The sequence below is a fragment of the Mastacembelus armatus genome, chromosome 9 (genome assembly GCF_900324485.2).
Source record: "Mastacembelus armatus chromosome 9, fMasArm1.2, whole genome shotgun sequence".
Classification (NCBI taxonomy): domain Eukaryota; kingdom Metazoa; phylum Chordata; class Actinopteri; order Synbranchiformes; family Mastacembelidae; genus Mastacembelus; species Mastacembelus armatus.
Window position 1 is genome coordinate 25,299,642 of NC_046641.1, and position 22,276 is coordinate 25,321,917.

A 22,276-nucleotide genomic window follows, 5' to 3' on the forward strand; every position below is an offset into this window, starting at 1 on the left:
CTCTGGAAAGACGAAGGCCCACACCTTAAAGAAACAAACATTTTCGGACTCGGAGACTCGTGTGAAACCAACAGGTCCTCCTGGGGATTTGTTGACATGTGCGATCATTTTTAAAATCAGCTGCTCAGACATATGATCCATCAGTTGTTCCTTATAATTATATAACTGCTCATGTATGAAAATAAAGACATTTAAGTCTCCCAAATGTGAGGCCTTCTTGTTTTTCCTTGTAATCAATATAATGAATATTAGTCACTGGTCAGTGAAGCTGTCACTTTGTGAGATCTGGTCTTAATAATCATCGGTCTGAGATCCAGGAAGAGACGAGCTCCACATTTTCAGTCAGCAAAAAGCAGGTGAAGCTCATGTGACGGCAGCTTCGCCGCGTCGCTGAGATTAATTTTATAGATGCTGCAAAGATCAACCTGCTCGTTGTTAAATTAAAAACCGCTGCAGGTCGACTTGTTGTCCAGCATCTGTCAGTTTTGTCCCATGAGCTTTAGCACAGAAACTAATCCTGTATCCAGAGATAAAAAAAACCCCAGCCAGTCTGAAAGAATGAGCCTGTTTATTAAGCCCTCATGTTAATCATCACCAGTCATCTTCCTCTTCCTCGGCCACTGTCAGTCTTGTGGCACAGCTTCATACACAACTATCTGTCAATAGAATCTAATAGAAAAATCTGCAGGTTACAGTCAAGACATCTGTCCATTAGAAAAACAACAGAAACCAGGAAACCAAAAAACTCCCTGTGACCCCTTCAGGACGAGGGGTCGGGACCAGGAAGATCTGAACCAGAGTGGAGGGGTCACATTGTGTCCAGTCCTGGTCCGGGGGGCCACTGGCAGACTTGATGTGACCTTGCTGGTTACTGGTTCACACACCAAAGCCTGGAACTGGACACAAGGCGCCCGTCCACTCCAGTGTTTTTAATAGATTTTCAGGGGCTCAAACCCCGTCACTACAGATGTCCTCATCCTGGGGCTGCCACGCTAGCGGGCGGTGGGATTGTTCAACACGCCTGCGACGCCATGGTCTGATCACAGACGTGTTGAAAACAAGAAATATCCCCCCCCCCCCCCCCCCCAACGTGTCAACGAGGCGCCACCAAGAGAAGACAGACAGGAGAAAAGAGACAGTTAGCCTAGCAGTCTTGAGAATATAACACAATCAGCTTCTCTTTGCAAATCAGTTAGACACATTAATTAAACAATATCATTTTAACAGGATAATAAAGTACATTTTTAACTGGAGAGCACCCGCCAGAGTGGAAATTTACACAAACCATATTATATTATTGACAAACTGAATATTCATAAGTGGATAAACAGCTTTAAATAGACCCCTGCACAGGAGAACTCATTATTATCGTCGTCATTATTATTATGGTCATCATCATCGTCACACATACAAGAAGCAGAACCACTGATTCAATATTCAACAACAGCCAGATCTCCTCGACACAAGACAAACCTCTCTGTGGTCCGACACACACAACGCTGAGCCAACACACAAACATCCACAGCAGGTGACGCACAACGCGAACAAACACACGATACAGACGAGACAGAAATTCAGCTTTGAAGGTACGAAATCAACCGTGTGAGGTTACACAAAGAAGGTCCACCCCTAAATCAAGTAAATCAGCCAACTAGCAGATCCAAAACCCAACGGGACGACTGGATTGAAAAGGAAAAAATACTTTTACATTTGTACATTTATAAAACAGACACAAATGTTCCAGAAAAAACGACACGTATGTCCAAGAAGCATAATCCAGCCTTAATATTCTCACACACACACACACACCCACACACACACACACCCAGGCTGGGATTACACTTCTACAAAAACACACATGTTCTCTGTGAATTAAGGTCAGAGGCAAAAATCTTCCACTATCAACAATGTGCATTAAAATCAGAACATACTGTTTGGTGGGGCTTCATGACAGAAAATCAAAAAATACTTCCATGTTTGCACAAACTGCTACATCTGCAACTGACAACTATTTCCATCAAAAATCCGTCTGTTCGTTGGTCAATAAATGGTTTTGTTGTGGGGTTAGGAAAAGTCCCATCCTAATTCTGCCAAAGCACGAGGTGTTTTCAAATGTCCTGTTTTGTCTGATAAGCTGCAAAACATGAGAAAATTAACTAACACAAATTTGGAAATAAAAATTATTCAAATTATCAAAACAACTGATGATGGTTTTTGTCAACTGTAAAATTTCTCTAAAGCTTTTAAAAACCATCATTCAGATTTTTCTGAAATTAAATTACAGCTGTGTATTAAAGAATAATCCAACATTAACACACACACACACACACACACACACACACACACACACTCATATGCCACTTTAGTGAGTCATAACTATATATAGAGATTAAATGTGCTATCGCCATTTCTTGGTTTCTGGTGTTTATTAGCAAATAAACTTGAAATCAAACAAGTAAATTCATTTTAAGCAGAAGAATCAAACATATTAACATTTTGTCTGTGGTTTGCAGACACTGACAGACAAAGCCACCTGATCACACCTGATATATGGACTTTAAGACTTTTAATTAGCAGTTTAATCATTTGGAAATTGTTCTGGCAGGTTTTTTTCTTACAAACTAAATTTAGATGCCAAAGTGTGTAACTTTTTTAATTAGTGGCCTTCAAAGCTGCAATGATTAGTGATTTATCGATTGGTCGATCAACAGAAAATGAAAAAAAGCATTTTGTTAAAAGTGACAATAATGAAAAACAGTCGCTGCTTCACAAACGTTAAGGACATGAGGGCATAAATGAAAGGAAACTAAATACGTCTGGGTTTCAGACCGTTGGTCAAACAAAACAAGACATTTCAAGAAACGACAACAGGCACTTTCACACTTTAGACATTTTAGAGACAAAACAACTAATCTATTAGTCGAGGAAAGAAAAATGAAATGAAAATAGCTATTAGTTGCAGCCGCAGCAGATTAATTAGTGTTAACGTTCCTAAGGTTCTTTGGAGCATCTCTGTCAGCGGTTTGTTGACAGCCTGTTTAATGTGAGAGACTGATTTCACAATATTGACTAACTTACAGCGTGAAGGTGTTCTCACTCGGCCAATCACAGACTACGCAACGTACAGTAATACGAAGTTAGCACGTTCAGCTAATACATCCAGCTAACAGCAACAGGCCCGACACCACATTAGCTAAAGGTTTCAACACACGCTCCGCTTAGCTAACACACAAGAGCTTTGAGTTAACTACATTTAGCCAAGGAACATTTCAGCCACCCATTTATTCTCCCAGCAGCCAACACACAAACACACCACACCGCTAACAGCTCAGCAACCATTCAGCTAACACAGACTTTCGCTAACAGACATGGTTCAGCTAACACGCTTTTTTTTTTAGCCAATACATCGCTACTTGAAACAAAAACTTCATGGTTCATCTTCCAACACTTCAAAAATCCCCGAAGTAGAAACGCAGAACTAAGGTACATCAACAACAACAAAGTTTCACTCGGTAAGAAAACAGCATTTTCCCGCCTTTTGTAAAGAAAACTGAGGCGGGAAACGGTGTCAGCTGAAGGTCAAATCCTGCGGAGGACACAAAGTGTTTGACCACAGAGAGATCTGGCTTTAGACAACGCAATATAAATCGTCATTTATTCATCTTTACATCATAAAAACTAAAGAATCACCACAGAGATACAGGAACAAGAACTATCATCAAACCAAAAAGAAATGCTAAACGCATCATTGCACCTCCAAGATGGCGACTAAACATGTAAAATTAGATGAACAACAAACAGACCCAGCGAAACAGCAAAGATTTAGTACAAAAAACATTTTGCCTGACGGTAAAACATTACATTTCCATCTGACGCTATTAAAATATTTCTATGCCAAAATAATAATAAAAAAACACACAATCTGACGCATGCTTTAAAACATTATCATAAACAAAATATCTGATTTTCTTACTCAAGACTGCTAAGCCTTATACCGTTTTCTTATTGGAAAATAAAACTAGACAAAATATAGATTTTACTGGATTTTTGTTCAAAGCCACACTGATACATCTTTAAGTTCAAGTCTGATAAAAAAAAAACAAAAAGAAAAACCAGGTCTACATGGTGGAGAGACCAGAGACTAGTCCAAAAAAATCTGCCTGACAAAATATCAACTTTGTAAGGTTAAAAAACAGAAAGAAAAGAGTTCGTGATTTTTCAGTTAATCCTTAGTTTGTTTTCTACAAAAGGAAGGAGGAAGCGGCAGAGCGTTGCTAGGAAACCCCAATTCGGTTGCCGTCAACGACCATCCGAGGCCTTCACCTGTGAGGGAGGAGCCTCTAGTGATCCTACAGAGACAGGAAATTACATCATCAGCCAGGAAACGCAGACAGCATTAGCACTTCGTCAGTTTCGACCAAATCTAATGTAAGAAATTGTAGAGTCGTCACAGCCAATTAATTTAAACGGATAAAACTTCCTCCACACTGAATATCCCAGTACGGAAAGTACAAGTATATTTACTCAAGTACAACCACAATATACTGGAAGTCCATTCATAGACATTATATTGGTTGTAGATGTGATAACAGGAGAACAATGAACTGTACTGGGGAAAGTACTTCAAATTAGAAGTATATAAGGTAGTTAACGTCAGCTACCCAGCGGTATATAAAGTACTTCAAATTAGAAGTATATAAGGTAGTTAACGTCAGCTACCCAGCGGTATATAAAGTACTTCAAATTAGAAGTATATAAGGTAGTTAACGTCAGCTACCTAGCGGTATATAAAGTACTTCAAATTAGAAGTATATAAGGTAGTTAACGTCAGCTACCTAGCGGTATATAAAGTACTTCAAATTAGAAGTATATAAGGTAGTTAACGTCAGCTACCCAGCGGTATATAAAGTACTTCAAACACAATCATCAATACTTAGAATCCAATAATATCAGATCCATTCATGTGAAATGGGCCATTCTGCACAATGAGTACTTTTACTTTGGATACTTTTATTTGGAACTACTGTAGTATTACTAGTGTTACTGAAGTAACTGACCTGAATCAATAACCCATAAAGTCAGAAATGAAAACGTGTTTTTAAGAGCCTGAACCAGTTTCCTGCAGGTGGACTGGCAGGTTTCTGATCAGCTTCCTCTGTGTTACCTGTATCTGGGCGGGGTTCCACAGGTAGGGCTGCTGTCTGTAGTATTCTGTTAACACTGCAGTGTAGTCTTGCACTGAGCTCTGTTGAGACGACTGATCTACACATGAAAACACACTGATTAATTCCAGGCCAGACGTGACAATTAAAATACTTTAAGTTCAGTGGCTAAACTTGATCCCAAACACTTTATCTTCAGCTCCAGCAGCCACAGACCAAAATGCTGGTCCATGTGGACCAGTGTCTGAGTCCACCTGCTGAGTCTCAGCCCAGTGGTCCCTCAGTTTTAGCTCTGGGTTTGGTCTCCACCACCTCCTGAGGGAAACCTCTGGCTCTTTAGCTGCTAAATGCTCCACTATGTTCACAAAACTGGTCTCTGACTGTGTCTGTCTGCTGTTTGCTGCTGACTGTGGCTTTTTACAGAACCAGGGGACCAGAACCCTGAACACTAAACTTGGACCTGTGTTGGGTGACAGTGTCAGACCCACAGGGCCCAAACAGCATTAGGTTCAGTGTCACTTTGTTGCTGTAACTGCAGTACTACACACTGATACCTCCAATACTGAGCATCAAGTGTGCCCTGCAATTTAAAGTAAGGTTATGACAGCATCTTACAGGAGGGCCCCAGGGTCCAGGTCCACATCTAAGATCTTTACATTTAGTTTGTTTAGCTCTGGTTTCCGAAAACACAGAAAATGTTTTTCGACATTGTTTTGGACTCATGTCTGGGTAAAGTCAGCACAGACATAGTTCTCTGGAGCTTCGTCACGCAGGAGCCTGAGCTGAGTCACTTCATGTTTTTAAAAATACCCAAAGTTTAACGAGGACTAATCTCAAGGTTTTGTTGTGGTGGATCCTGAGAGAAGAGCTGAGGCACCGCTGACTCATCTGTCTTTACGTGAAGTTACTGTTCTCCTGAACACACATTAGAATTGAAACCACACTCAGAGCTCGTGCTCACAGACAGGAACAGACAGGAACAGACAGGAACAGACAGGAACAGACAGGAACAGACAGGAACAGACAGGAACAGACAGGAACAGACAGGAACAGACAGGAACAGACAGATGTCGTACTCTGTTTCTTGTAGTAGTCCTCCCAAGCCTTACTGTAGTCTGTCATCATGCTCTGCGGCTGGTTCTGCTGCCCTACAAATACACAAAAACACAAAGTGAAGACCGTGACTCCACGTTCAGGGTGGTCCCACAGGATCCGGCTGAGTGACGGTTATCAGACTGAGCATCAGTGCCTCATTTATCTGCACGTGCTCGTGTCCCTTCGCTCGACCTTTAGGTGTTTTCCAGACCAAACAGTTTCACTGTGGAGCTGAACTGTGAACCTTAAGGGCTTCGGTTCCGTTTGCTTTCACAGCACCAGTAGGAACGCTGGAGTATTTTTAGTTTCACTTAAAAACATCAGATTTATGTTTCCTCCATCACACGGTGTGTGTGTGTGTCCATGTGTGTCCATGTCTGTGTGTGTGTACTTGCCTAGCTTCTTATAGTACTGCTCCCATGCTTTAGAGTAGTCCATCTGTCCTGTCTGAGCCATACTGTGACCTACACACAGACACACAAACTCAACTGATGGACTCAAAAAAAAAAAAAAAAAAAAAAACAATGTGTGTGTATGTGTGTGTGTGTGTGTGTGTGTGAGGATGAGTGGCACACATAGGGACACACACACACACAGAACGAGGTGCAGACAAACGCGTCCGATGACCTTTTCCTTGTGTGACGTGTCGTTTTGTCTCCCTTGTTTTCACACAAACGCATAAATTTACAAAAGTAACTTGAATAACCAGCTTCAGCTCAGCGATGTTGTGTTTAAGGTCTTGACACTTAGCGAGCGCAGCCGCCGACACAGGTGAGTTTGGACAAACAAAGCACCTTGTCTGCTGCTTTGGGCTTCGAACCATCGTTTTCTTCAAAAACATGTTTCGGCTGCCAGTAAAGAAATGCATGAGTGTGTGTGCATGTGAGTGTGTGCGCATGAGTGTGTGCATGAGTGTGTGTGTGTTACCGGGGTCTTGCTGTCCAGTGCTCTGCCAGTTGGTCTGGTAGGTGTTCCCCCAAACGCCTGTTAGGAAGGTCTGACCGCTGCCACAGCTACACACACACACACACACACACACACACACACACACACACACACACACACACACACACACCTCAGTAAACACACCACATGTGCAGAGCAGAGACCCACACCCTGGGTTTACATGTAAAGGTGTAGGAGGACACCCTCCACCCTCAGGCCTCATCTACATTTTCTCCCAAATGGGTTCTGGTTCTGGTTCATGTAAATCTGAAAGAACTTGCTGCAGTGGAAACAGAAATACTACTCAGTGAGGTCTATACAGTCTAGATGAACCGTACTGAAGATCTAACTCATTTAGAGCTGAACCTCCCTGTGATTCACACATGGAAGAACCCAAAGATCAAACTCTGACACAGAACAATCACATCAGTGTCGACGCCTGAAAGTTCAAATTACAGGACGTTTGACCATAAAATGAACATGAACACTACACATGACCTGAAGCTGGAAGCTCAAATGAGGGTTGTGTGTGTGTGTGTGTGTCTTACTTCTGGTGTGTAGCAGGGCCCTGGGTGAACGGACTGAAGCCAAAACCTCCATTACTCATAATACCTGAACCCTGCAGGAGGAGAGAGGAAGCAGAAATCAGTCGATGCCTTGTTCTCAAACCGCATAATAAACACAGTGCACCTTAACGCTCCGCACGCCCTGTGTGACCTGTGACCTCTGTGTGACCCGTGAGCAGAGCTCTTTGGAAAAAACTCCAACCTGGACATCACGAGGACTAAAACCTTCCTCAGCAGAAAATCCAAAGCTCGTCTGTCGTCAACAGGAAGCTGGTGTTTAACAAACTACAATGGATGGGACACTGGGATGCACCGGGTGCAATGCATCCTGGGTGTATTAAACCATCAGCTATGGAGCAGCAGATTATTCCTCCAAGTTGTATAAAATGATCAGGAAATACACCAAAGCTTTGAGCAAATGCATCACCCATCTGTTTAATGTGATAGTATGACCCAGCACTGCTCAGTGATAACAACCCCAACTGTTATCCCACAGGTTCGATGGCACTGAGGTGTCTGGAGTTTGTATTATTATCTATACAACAGGTGTGTTTGATTTTCATACCCCGATCTTGTCGTCTATGAGCTGACGGGCGAGTTCCATCTGCTGGGCTGTGCCTCTGATGGTGAAAACCCGGGTGTTGGGGTCGGTGGAGGGAGGAGGGTTCCTCTGCAGCTCAACGTGAGCTCCAGACTGCTGGTTAATACTCTTTATAGTTTCCCCACCTACACACACACAGACACGCACGCATGCACACACACACACGCACACACACACAGGTTACCCACTGCGTTTCTTATTCATTCCTACATTTCCTCAGCATCAACACTTTCCATGCAGTTCCTGCAGGTTTCTTCTGTCCAAACCCAGATGGCTCCGAAAGCAACTTAAACCTGTTCCACTGCAAAATGTTTGTCGTTATGAAGAAGACGCAGACTTGCACAGTAATTTATTTACACTCAACAGCAGATGTGTTCCTGCTGCTGCCGGGGCCTCGGTGAAGCTCCGCCCCGTTATCTCTCACGGCACAACGCGCTCGCTCTGGGGTCACATGTTCGGCTCCCAGGCTGCTTTGCTTCTGTAGTTTTAGTCCAGCATGTCATTGTTCCCCTCATGTTATCGTACAAATATTTAGCACATAGATCAGTCATCGCCACACAGATGAATCATTTACTAATTAGCTCTAGTTCAAACCACTTGTCATCTAAATTTGCTTTAAATTCATTTCTTTGCTCCCTGATTTAAAGATCAGCTCAGAGCCAGTCTCCCTCACACTCACGGACCATATGGTGTCTAAACATCAGGCACTTGACATCTTTTTCAAGGCTGCTTTTATTTTGGAAGCTGCTGCTCGACCCTCTTGACCCGCCGCAGACAGAAGCAGAGTCAGGCTGGTGAATGGTGACGTTTGAAAGAGCTTTTTAAACACAGTGTGAATGGGGCTGATGGACTCTCCTCAGTCTTTGTTCACGGTGGTGGTTTTTTTTTGGGCTCCAGTCCCAGATTGTTCCAGCGGTTTACAGGCTTCAGGGCCGTTCTCAAGCTTCTCCAAGATGCATCGTGCACATGTGCCCATAGACCGATTCATGTCCGTGTGTGTGTGAGCGCTCAGATCAGACCTCATGGGTTTACTTGTTTTTAACAGCGACTCCTGCTTGTTAGGGAGAACTGAATAAAGGCGTTTGTATGGGGAGTGTTGACAATTCTGTCAATGTAGTGAACGACCAGTCTTTAACCAGTCTATAGTTTTTGCAGACAAGGGCCGGTCAGCCCGTATTTTTCCTAAATCCAAAATACTTCCATCTCCACCACGGTTTCTGACCGGAGCACTTATCCGTGATAGTCCGTGACGTCTACATCGCCTGCTGCTTCTTGTCCAATATGAGGAGAACATGTGATGCCATGGAAATGGCATATGGACAGGGCCGGCTGCCACTGTGATGATTTACTAAAACGCTACAGAAAAACTGGACCGTCTCCGACACGTCCCTCCAAAACCGCCCACAGAGGTTCAGTTGGGTACAGGTGTATCAGCGACGGATTACTGGTGTTACACTGAACTGAAACTGATGTCTCCTCCTACCTTTGCCGATGACCAGGCCACACTTGTCTGCAGGGATGGTGTAAGTCACTTCCTGTAGAGGACCAGGAGATCCCATAGTCCAGTCACCACGACCTCTGACCCAGCCACCCCGCAGCGCCGAGCCAAAACCATCACGCTCCTGCAAACACAGGGAAATGACAGCAGTTGATAGTGAACGTCATCAGCCTGAACTCCCCTGTGTGTGTGTGTGTGTGTGTGTGTGTGTGTGTGTGTGTGTGTGTGTGTGTGTGTGTGCGTGCGCTACCTGTGCGGTCTGGATGAGGTCGTTGATGAGGTGGACAGCGTGCTGACAACGGTCTGCCTGTCCCATCACCATGGCAACACGCTCAGGGCTGATGCCGTCATCTAGAAAACAGGCCAAAGCTCAACCCTCTAATCCAGATTACTCTGGTGTATACTGGTGTACAGCAGAATAATACATGGTTTAAACTGGGCCATAAGAAAGTTTAAAATCTGTTACACACTGGTCTTAAACTGGAAAATACCATAAACTGGATTTCCTATGTAAACTGACCAGAGAGTTTAAACTGGATTAAACTGGAGAAACCCAACAAGTTTTACAGACAGAGGGCTCACAGTCCTCTGGAGTAAACAGACTAATACCAAACTGGATGACACGAGTGTAAACAGACTAGATTTGATGTAGGTTACATTGGTTTGCATCAATCTAGATTATACAAAAATACAATGACTGGTCCTAATTTTGAGCGTTGAGGTCAAACCAGACTAGTTTTAAATTGGACCATACTGATATAGGTTACACTGGTGTAAACAGAATCTATTGTAATCTGGATTAAATGAATATTTAAGACTGGAAACATGTTTTAAAACAAATTCTAATTGTATAAACACACTATTAAACTACTATACCACTAAAACTTTATCACGTTTAAATTTGGATACGACTTCTGTAAGCAGACTAGTTTAATTTGGATTTTACTGATGCAATCAGACTTGAGTTAAACACTAAATCAAAGTAATATAATCAGACCTGTCTGAACAGGTATAAAACAATTGAGAAGATCGTATTACACGGATTTCCTGTGGGAAACAGACCTGCTTTAAACTGGATTCGGACACCAGCATCATTCTGGATCTTCTTGATCATTTCTCCGTTTCTGCCAATGACAATGCCGACAGCAAACCTGGGAACTTGCACCTGGAGAAAACCAGAAGAATAACCTCTTAATTTGAATCTGGATTTAAACGCTGATTCAATGGTGACAAAAACCAACTAATGTGTGTGTGTGACATACATCCACGCTGGTTCCTCCCAGTCGGGCGCTGAAATCGTTGCGCCCTGACCTGAAATCTCCGTCCTTCTCCCTGATCACCTCCAGCACCAGCTCCCTGGCTGCCTGCAGAAGGAGACGACACAGAAGATTTAATCCAGTTTAAGCCTAAGGCTTTTGTACTGGTCTCCATCAAGACCAGTGATATTTTCAGACCAGGTAACTTTATTCTGGCTCAGTCCCACAGACAAAGCGGGACTGAAGGACAACACCAGTCATCGCAACACAGGAACAGGTTCAAGATCAGTGGAGGCAGTTCAGGCCGGATTTTGGAGCTAGAGTCCAAGTTCAGGATAAAAGCTGTGTACCTGCACTTTGTATGGGTCTCCAGAGATACGAAGGGGTTTGTCAGCTCCCGTTGGCATGGGACCATCCTGGATCATCATCATCTTCACTCCAGCTCGCTCCTGATACACACACACACACACACAATTTAAAAGGGACAGATCCCGTAGAAGCTGCATCATTCTGCTCTGCATGAACGGGCTCTACCTGCAGCTGTTTGATGGTGTCTCCTCCTCGGCCAATCACCAGCCCCACCTTGCTGGCTGGGATCAGCATCTCCTGCACTGAGGGCCCACCCTCCCCATCACTGTGGAAACCGGGGCCATTTCTGCAGCGGTCCACAATCTGGACCAGCAGCCGCTTTGCATGCCTGTAAATGCGCGCGCGCACACACGCACACGCACACACGCACACACGCACACACACACACACACACACACACACTCTCTATCAGCAGGGGAGGAGAGCATCGGCGGGGGGATGTGATGTGAATGTCTAAAAACTTACTCAATGCTCTCTGGAGTTCCAGTCAGGGAACATGGCCGCTCCATCAGACCTCCACTGTCTGAATGCAAACACACACACACACACACACACAGGTGAGACAGTGACACATGAGTAACACACAAATTAATGTGTACGTGGCCACAGCAGCGAACGGTCATGGCGTCGCTGCAGGAACGTGTTCCACTGTTTTTAGTGAATTGAAAACACTGAGCGACACAGGGATGGATTCAGACAGCGGGTGAATTCACCAAATTCATTCATCTTCAACAACAACAACACAGCGAACAAAAAAAACAGGGAATAAACAGACTCACCAGCAGCAATCTGGATCTTGCAGCCGGACTCCAACTGGATTCTGGTGATCTGTTCTCCTCCTCTACCAATAACTGGAGGGAGAGGACACGAGAGTCAGAGAGAAACAAGGTCACGAGTTGCTGTAACAACCTGCAGACATTTATGGAGCCAAACTGGAAGGAACATATGGGAACCCAGCAGCTTTGGAGGAAACTGTGCACAAATGATGTTCTTCACATTTCAGTTCAGTCTGTGCATGGTGGCAGTTTATTATGGAGCCAGAATGATGACTTTAAAACTAGAAACCAAACTTTTCTGGAGGGGAGGGCTCTGAGGGGCGGGGCTAAGACACCACTGCATATTCAGCAGCATCTGCACAGCGAGAAGAGACACCAGGCTCCACACCGATGTCCAGTCCAGCGGCTCATGAAGACCTCAGAAATGGCTTCCATGAGCTCAGCTGGAGCTCCCAGTCCACAGGCCAGTCTGTCTCTGTCCTGTTGTTTTCCACACAGGGTTGAGCTGGTGTGAAGTTAGTTTTTAACTAGGTTAACTTAGTGATGTTATAGTGGGTTGGCAGAGGTTCACTGGACCAAGTGCTAAAGTTAACAAATAGTTTAACACTAGGCCTTAGCTAGTTAGCTAACCTGTGGTTAATGCTAACATTAGCTAAGTCAGTGAGTGCTGCCGCTACACAAGGTCTCATAAACATGTTAACACAAAATATGCAGCAGCCTCAACACCAGAGTTAATGCTCCGGGTTCGTTCTCGTGGACCCTGGTGCACATGTGGCTGCTGCTGTGGACTCCAGCTGTTCTCTGCCAAAACCAGTATAACATTATTAGGCTGGTTAATAGCCAGCGTTAACTTCAGACCAGCCCAGTTGTGTGTAAGAGAAGAAACAGGACAGAGACTGACTTGGTGTTTGGGAGCTGCAGCTGAATTCATGCCAGTCTACAGCCATGCTAGGCCAGAGTCGTCCAATGGCGAGCCATTTTACCACATAAAGGAACCACACTACTGTCTGTGACTACATGTTAGATCGTCATGACATTATCCTACTCAAATTTCTATTGTAGATACCAACAATAACATTCTTACTATTAGAAACTGTATTTGATGTTTACAGCATAGTTAAACTGAATGGTGAGGCATGAGCTGTGCTGTTTGCGCCTTAACATGCAAATTATATGCAGACAATGTAGTAACCACTGCCCTTTGACCCCGCCCCCAAAAGCAAAAACAGAAAAGTGAAACAGAAAAACATCAAATAAATAAATAAATTAAAAATTGATAAGATACATTAATACTGTTTTGTTTTTTTCAGTATAAATGCTTCAATACCAGTGTTTTATTTTCTGGTTTGGCTTTCAGCTCTACGGGGTTCACACTTGAGCTGGACACGCGTCACTGACAGAGGTGAGGCATCGAAGCCTGTGTTCAGGACTGTGATGGTTCTATGTTGGATCTGGTGCCAAGTCTTTAAATTTGCAGGTCAGGTTCTGGATTAAATGTCATTCCAGGGATGAACATATGTGTAGATTAACGTAACGTGTGTTTTCACCTCCGCTCAGCTGCTGTTTAAACTAAAATCTGATTGGACGCCAAAGTGCTCACACACCTGAGCAGCAGGACAAACTGAAAGGTCAGAGGTCATACTCACTGAAGCCCACCATCCTGTCGGGGACCTTGTAATCCTCTGTGATTACTCTGCTGCTGCTGCAACACACACACACACACACATTAAAATCCAGGTCACACAAAAAGCCACGGCCACAGTATGTGTGTGTGTTCGTCAATAAGTGATTATGTTGATGGCGACTGCAGGAGGAAAGATCTATAACACTTATCTACTGTTACACCCCGACACACACGTCTATTTGCAAACACGAGGGTGAACATCATTATCTGCGCTGCCTGCTGTGTGTGTGTGTGTGTGTGTGCATCTATCTGTTTTTGGGAGGACCAGTCGGCCATTTGGACCATGCAGGACTGAGGGCCCAGACCTGCTTTAGGGTCCAGGTTTATACATTTGGTCGTGATGGTCTTCACAAAGACAAAGTCAGACACATGACACGCTGGTGAATGAACTGATGCTCGTACCTTTGATGCCCCATGGCTGCAAGCTGGTTCCCTACCGAGAGACAAACAGAGATTAGACATGAACACACCAGGATCTGATGGACTTCACTCTTCTACTCTAAGCCCCTGGTTCCTACTCAAAATCATTAATCTTTAAAAATCACTTCACAAGTCCTTTGACTAACGTGAGGAAATGTTTCTGGTCAGATAAAAAGGTCAAGTCAAACGTCACAGCTCAAGTTTAAGTGAAAGCGGTCTGGCTGGATATTCCTGACCCTCCACCTCCTCCTCACCTCCGTCTTCTCCGGGTCGTTTCTGACCGGGGTAGTACAACGAGGACTCGACACTTCCTGAGGAGCTGTTGAGATGGGACATGGCTTCTCCACCCATCTTACCTACAATCTGAAACAGATGGAAGCAGAATAAATGTGAGTTTGCTATTAGCTCACTTGTTTTTAATTAATTGATTAATTGGATTTAATTAATTGGAGTAAAATATGAAACTTTAACTCCACATAATTAAAAAAAACTTGCGTACGATGACATTCGAACAGATTTAAAATTTTATTACTTAAAAAAAAAAGTCACTTGTTTACTAGAATTTCAACTTTAAATCAAAAGTGAGTGGCCCATTAACCCTAACGAAGCGACGTGAGACGGCTGAGGTCCTTCAACATCTGCTGGATGATGCTGAGGATGTTTTATGAGTCTGTGGCAGCCGGTGGCCTCCTCGATGCTGCTGTGTGCTGGGGTAGCAGACTGAGGGTGAAGGATAACAACATCCACAAGTCCAGCCAAGTTGAAGTGGACCATGTGATCCTGTTACAAAGGTTAGAGGACTGGATAGGCATCTCTGGTACTGCCCTTAAATGGTTTAAGTCCTATCTTGAAGACAGGAAGTATTTCATTGAAGTTGGTAACTGTGTCTCAGACCAAATGGCGCCGACATGTGAGGTCCCCCAGGGGTCCATCTTGGGACCCCTTTTGTTCAATCTTTACATGTTTCCTTTAGGCCAGTTAATACGCAGCAATAATGTGTCCTACCATAACTATGCAGATGACACTCAGATTTACATTTCACTCACAGCTGGTGAACATGGACCAGTCGACTCACTGTGCAGCTGCATTGAACAGATCACTCTGTGGATGCAAAACAACTCTCTCCAAATAAACAGTGACAAGACTGAAATAATCATCTTTGGGCCTCAGAAACAAAGAGAAAGTGTCAGCAGTCACCTCGAGTCTGTTTCTCTAAAATTTAAAAATCAAGTCAGAAATCTAGGGGTAATCATGGACTCAGACTTGAACTTTAACAGCCACATTAAATCGATAACATCGTCAGCATTTTACCATATCAAAAACATCAGAATCAAAGGGATCATGTCTAAACCAGACTTGGAAAGACTCATCCATGCTTTTATCTCTAGCAGGTTAGATTACTGTAACGGCCTGTTCACGGGGCTCTCAAAACGAGCTGTAAGGCAGCTACAGTACATTCAGAACGCTGCTGCTCGGGTCCTGACTAGAACCAGGAAGTCCAACCACATTACTCCTGTTCTCAGATCTCTGCACTGGCTTCCTGTCTCTCAGAGAATAGACTTCAAAACAGCACTGCTTGTGTATAAGTCTCTTCATGGCTCAGCACCACATTACATCTCTGACATGCTGATGCCATATGAACCATCTCGGACTCTGAGACCATTAGGGACAGGCCTTCTGCTTGTGCCCAGAGTCAGGACTAAACAGGGAGAAGCAGCGTTTCAGTTATATGCAGCTAAAACCTGGAATAGTCTCCTGATGATGTTAGACAGGCCTCATCTCTGGGAATGTTTAAGTCCAAGCTAAAAACCTTTCTTTTTAGTGTGGCCTATAACATATGACAACTGACAGTGTTTTATCCAAAGTGATTTATCTGCACTCAGTTTCCTCTAATATTAATTTTATTCTTGCTTATGTATTTTTAACTTGTCTTTTATTTCTGTAAAGCACTTTGAATTACTCTGTGTATGAATTGTGATATATAAATAAACTTGCCTTGCCAAGTTGTGGGAGAGGAGCTGGACCCTGACAGCAGTGTCAGAGGAGAATGTTGACCGAGACAACGTCAATACTGGACAACTCTTCAAACATTCTCCATGATGCCACAGCAGATTCAGCCAGAGACTCATTCCCCCATGATGCAACACAGAGCACCACAGGAATTCCTGCCGATGGCCATTAAACTCCTTCCTTTGTTGTTTTTCTATACCTCACACGGTTCCATATGAAGCATGGTAACAAAACTGTTTCCTCCAAGGGATTAATAAAATATTATGATTCAGACTTAAATGTTGCCAGACATTATCCTGATGAGCTGCATGGAAAAACACACTTGTCCGAGGAATACAGACTGATATTAGCCGGACTTTGCTCCTAAGAGTTCGCTTGTCGTCGAGTGAGCTTAGTGGCGGACAAACTGTCGGGAGCACCAGGACATTTCCCGGTGGCCTGTGGGGGTTTTATGGAGACTGGAGCATGAGAAGCTGGTGGAGCAGTGGAACCAGAGCCTGTAAACAGTGACGGCCGTTCTCAGAGTCTGGAGCTGGTTTTTGGAAACAGACGGGCCTCCCATTGTTGGTGAGGAAGAACCATGTGAGCCAGGTCAGCGGTGTGGCTCCCTGGTGGGTTTTTATTAGTTTTTGGACAACAATGGAGGTCTACGGCTCAGACCCATAAGCTGAACCAGGTTCTGGATTCACATATTCATTGATGCTGTCAGTCTCTGGATGGGATCTGGACTCACACACACTGAATTTATCATTTAGCACATAGCTAACAGCTTATTTAACATTATTGCATGGATTGTTCTTACCTTGGTCAGAAATAATTAATACTTTCAAAAATATATGTAGTCCAAGTCAAGTGACCTCACTTTAGCACTGATCAGGACATGAAAATGTTCTCAAACTGCAGTATCTGCCTGGAAACCAACAACTGAACGCGAACTTACAATGAAAACAAAAGTGAAAGATGGGTTTCCTGAAGTGTCGGACCAGTAACAGGTTATCAAGACCGCATGACAGAAAAGGCTGTGATGTTTTCTGCCAAAGTGGCATGACAGGCGTGAGAGTCCAGAACAGCTGATCAGAGTATTCGGAGAACGAGTATCAGTTTGTGTTGTTGAGCTGCAGCAGGTCAGTGTGAACAACCCGCTGTCTGGCTGCTTTCTTCCTCCCTCCTCGCCCCTGAACAGGAACCTTCCTAATAAGGTTCCGTGTTTGGCTGCAGACACACCGAGTTCCTCTGCAGAGTCGCGATGGAGCTGCTGCAGATGTGTTCACCCAGAGACTGAGACGGATATGACCAACACATACAGAGAACTGCAAACCTTTACTGCAATAACAGTAGTAACAGTAGTATACCACACAGTAAAAGTACTGCATTCCAAATGTTACTGCAGTGAAAAGTACCACCATCCAAATGTACTTGAAGTATCCAAAGTAAAAGTACTCATTGTGCAGAATGGCCCATTTCACATGAATGGATCTGATATTATTGGATTCTAATTATTGATGATTATTGTGTTGATCACTTTAATGTTGGAGCTGATGTTAACTACCTTATATACTTCTAATTTGAAGTACTTCATATACCGCTGGCTAGCTGACGTTAACTACCTTATGTACTTCTAATTTGAAGTACTTTATATACCACTGGGTAGCTGACGTTAACTACCTTATATACTTCTAATTTGAAGTACTTTATATACCGCTGGGTAGCTGACGTTAACTACCTTATATACTTCTAATTTGAAGTACTTTATATACCGCTGGGTAGCTGACGTTAACTACCTTATATACTTCTGATCTGAAGTACTTTATATACCGCTGGGTAGCTGACGTTAACTACCTTATATACTTCTAATGTGAAGTACTTTATATACCGCTGGGTAGCTGACGTTAACTACCTTATATACTTCTAATTTGAAGTACTTTATATACCGCTGGGTAGCTGACGTTAACTACCTTATATACTTCTAATTTGAAGTACTTTATATACCGCTGGGTAGCTGACGTTAACTACCTTATATACTTCTAATTTGAAGTACTTTATATACCGCTGGGTAGCTGACGTTAACTACCTTATATACTTCTAATTTGAAGTACTTTATATACCGCTGGGTAGCTGACGTTAACTACCATATATACTTCTAATTTGAAGTACTTTATATACCGCTGGGTAGCTGACGTTAACTACCATATATACTTCTAATTTGAAGTACTTTATATACCGCTGGGTAGCTGACGTTAACTACCTTATATACTTCTAATTTGAAGTACTTTATATACCGCTGGGTAGCTGACGTTAACTACCTTATATACTTCTAATTTGAACTACTTTATATACCGCTGGGTAGCTGACGTTAACTACCTTACATACTTCTAATTTGAAGTACTTTATATACCGCTGGGTAGCTGACGTTAACTACCTTATGTACTTGTAATTTGAAGTACTTTATATACCGCCGGGTAGCTGACGTTAATTACCTTATATACTTCTAATTTGAAGTACTTTATATACCGCCGGGTAGCTGACGTTAACTACCTTATATACTTCTAATTTGAAGTACTTTATATATTGCTGGGTATCTTGGGAATTTCCCCCCAGGGATCAATAAAGTTTGATGATCAGTCTGTATTTTGTTGGATCCATCTGATCCTGAAAATGAACTAAAGTTATCAGATAAATGTAGAGCAGGAAAAAGTCCAAGGTTTGACTCTGACATGTGGTGAAGTCCAAGGATGAAGTAGCAGCATTTACATCAGTGAGGCTGAAATCCAGTTTAGCTGCAGCCTCAGTTTTTGAATCAGCAGCTGTGAAACAGTTTGAACACAAACTGAACATTATCACCCTGGATTGGACTGATTCACTCTGGCACAGGGGTTCCTAATAAACTGACTATCAGCTGCACGTTGCAGTTGCTCAGTCCTGCTGTTTCCTGGCAGGCTGTCAAAGATCTGCTGACTGTTTCAAAGCGCTTCAGGTTTTTCTCGTCTACTGACGACACAGACTAGGTCAACAGCACTGCAGCTAGCCCGGGGCAGCTAGCTTGGGGCAGCTAGCACAGGGCAGCTAGCACAGGGCAGCTAGCTTGGGGCCACCAGAGAAGAAAAGCAGCAGGAAGACGTGCGGAGGAATTTGCTGCCAATGTTCACACAGGACAAGCTCACCTGCAGCTACCTGGTTGTCTTGACAGGTAAATGATGACATCATCACAACATCAACCTGTCGACCTGTGCGTCTCAGTCTGAGGCGACGGATCAATCTATCACCTGATCTGAATCCCGATCCAATTATCGTTCTGGTTATTGATTGTTGTTTTATCACAAATCTGATTTCAGCCTGAAAACCTGCACGACTGTTCAGCTAAGAACTGCTCACAAACGACACTAAGACAGAGTCAAACAACGTGGTGCAAACAACCAGACCAGCACAGAGAGACACAAAACCAGAATAAAGAAACGCAAAACCAGAACAGACAAAACCAGCACAGAGAGACAAAACCAGCAGAGACACAAAACCAGGACAGACAAAACCAGCAGAGACACAAAACCAGAACAGACAAAACCAGCAGAGACGAAAAACCAGAACAGACAAAACCAGCAGAGACACAAAACCAGGACAGAGACAAAACCTGCACAGACACAAAACCAGGACAGAGACAAAACCAGCACAGACACAAAACCAGGACAGAGACAAAACCAGCACAGAGAGACAAAACCAGAATAGAGACGCAAAACCAGAACAAACAGACAAACAGTCTCACCGACTGAACTTTCAACACAGCCTGGACCCTGAGGTGGAAACTCCTGCTGACCCCCCACGTAATCAGATGATAAACTGATTCTTCAATCAACAAAAAGTGAAAACAATTTGGGTTTCTGACAGAAAAATCTCTGGATTCAGCTCCTCAGGTGTGAATATTTCTGAACGTCCATCTTTGGACCGAACCAGTTTAGTTAATCTTCAGGGAACCAGAACACCTCACGGTTTCTGGACAGTAAATAATCAGACGTTTTGATCAAGAGATCCTGGTTCACTGCAGGGTCGCGGTTCTCCGATGATGGAGGATCCGGCCTTACTGGAGCTGTACCTGACGGACAGCAGAACAACTGATAAAGTCAAGACCAGACAGTTCAGGTCCTAGAACTGGATCCTGATGGACCGGGGGCCACGAGATGGAGGGCCTGACTGTACTGGAACTCTGCAGCCATAAACGTGTAAAGGAAACCTGGGGCTTAAGTGGTCCCTGTGCATGACCCCAGCCTGGTGGGTCACGGGTGACGTCCTGCGGGTCTATAGGCAGCAGGCCCCCCCCCACCCCCCGTTGCATAACGCAGCCTACTTTCCGACCCCCCTACAGTAAACAGCCGCCTGTGGGGGGGTCACCTCCGTGTTAAAGCGCCTGAGGCTTTAGCCCAGTCTGAACACCGCCCCCCACTCGCCCCGCACAGTCTGCGGTTGTTTGAGCGAAGTCCAAGTGTTGCGTGACCCCCCCGCACGGTTCTCGCCTGGTCCCGCAGCCCAACAGGTTGCCTGAGCCTCATGACACGTGTGGCCAAACTTCTGTCCTGCCCCCCCTCCCCGGTCCCACCACGCTCCTCTCCGGGTGACAGCTCCCCAAACTCGCCCTAAACTAAGTCCCGAACCGTGTCGGGCCGGACAAAGTGTGCCGAGCGGGCCAGGCGAGCCCGTCCGAACCGCTTTGGGAGCTAGTTAGCATGCTAGTGAGCGAGAGTGTTGACGGAGCGCAGAAGTTGGAGCAGCAGCAGAACAACACGGGAGAATTCGAATAAAAGTGCTTTGGCTCGATCGAAACGACCCGGTTCGGCCCGGAACGTGTGTGTGCCGAGCCGCAGTGGAGTTGTTACCTGCCGGGCCCTCTGTAAAACATCGGCCAGGCCTTCTGACTTCAGCCCCGGCTGGTTCATCGAGGCCTGTCCCTGCACCAGCTCCGCCATCATAGCTAGCCGTTAGCCGTTAGCCGCTAGCAGGATTAGCTCGGGCTGCGGCACAGAGCGGAGAAAGACGAGAGGTCTCACTCTGACGGCTTTTATGGAGCAGCAAGGAAGCCGACTCAGCAGCCGTATTCACTAGCATGATCATACACACTGTTTTTATAAGAATGAATTAGCATTTACTGCTTTCTGAATTTGTTTATGTATTAACCGCATTACTCACTTCTGTTCTGCAGCGGTTTTGTAGACCACATGGTCCGTGACAAGTAAATATAATAAACTAAAACCTACACTGTGGCTGATTGTGGCCATTTATAGGACAACTGGCAGTGGTGGGAACAGTTAAAGCAGCAGTATTACAGTGTCAAAGGTACAGGTTAAAGTCCTGCATTTAAAAGATTCCCAGGTAAAAGTACTGAAGTATTATGAGCAAAATATATCCTTCTTAAAGTATCAAAAGTAAAAATACTCATAAAGAGCCCCATCATTGTTGCGTGCTATACCACTGTATTGATATTACCGATGCATTAGTGATTAATCAGGGAATAGTGGAACATGTTTGTGGACAATGTTTCACTCAGCAAACAGGTCAAAAGCCAAAGATATTCAGACAAACAATAGCTGTTTTATAATGATCGAAATAGTTTGGTATTCGTTTTGTAATTGTCTTCCCATGAAGACTGAAGAGGAAATATTTCATGCAGAGCAGAAACAGTCGATTGATTAGTTGATGGAGACAAAATGAATCAGCAACAATGAAGATGATTAAGTATTTAAACTGGTCACTGTGGTTTCTGCCCATAAAACAAAGATTCAGAAGATGAAATATTAAAACTATAAGAGTCCAGACTGAGCTGCACGTGCTGACTGCTCATTTTCCTAATTTTAGCGTCACTACCTGTTTCACGTCAGGTGCTTTTTAGAGGGGTTTAAAAAAAGAAAGTA

General features: G+C 44.0%; 1 protein-coding gene across 4 annotated transcripts; it reads right to left on the reverse strand.

The window, feature by feature from the left end:
• Positions 1-551: 551 nt before the first annotated feature.
• LOC113138699 (far upstream element-binding protein 3-like) lies at positions 552-21,399 on the reverse strand. Of its 4 annotated transcripts, none has more exons than XM_026321351.1 (19): positions 21,245-21,399; positions 14,627-14,735; positions 14,355-14,385; positions 13,915-13,967; positions 12,272-12,343; positions 11,958-12,015; positions 11,658-11,820; positions 11,474-11,572; positions 11,130-11,231; positions 10,930-11,032; positions 10,118-10,218; positions 9,853-9,991; positions 8,334-8,494; positions 7,751-7,821; positions 7,185-7,270; positions 6,653-6,721; positions 6,239-6,310; positions 5,165-5,262; positions 552-4,349 (listed from the first exon to the last, which is right to left on the reverse strand). In XM_026321351.1, the coding sequence occupies exons 1-19, from the start codon at positions 21,335-21,337 to the stop codon at positions 4,341-4,343; spliced, it is 1,689 nt and encodes a 562-aa protein (XP_026177136.1). In that variant the 5' UTR covers positions 21,338-21,399; the 3' UTR covers positions 552-4,340. The 4 variants fall into 4 exon arrangements, with proteins under 4 accessions (XP_026177136.1, XP_026177135.1, XP_026177134.1 ...); XM_026321350.1 differs by having other exon boundaries at positions 13,915-13,970; XM_026321349.1 differs by having other exon boundaries at positions 13,915-13,973.
• Positions 21,400-22,276: the final 877 nt, after the last annotated feature.

Bases quoted from the DNA above. Each gene is read 5' to 3' on its own strand.
- LOC113138699 (XM_026321349.1), bottom strand. From the start codon at position 21,337: ATGATGGCGGAGCTGGTGCAGGGACAGGCCTCGATGAACCAGCCGGGG. The intron at 13,974-14,354 runs GTACGAGCATCA...GTGTGTGTGTTG, and splicing joins GCAGCCATGGGGCATCAAAG to CAGCAGCAGCAGAGTAATCA. The intron at 12,344-13,914 runs GTGAGTATGACC...CTCTCCCTCCAG, and splicing joins CGACAGGATGGTGGGCTTCA to TTATTGGTAGAGGAGGAGAA.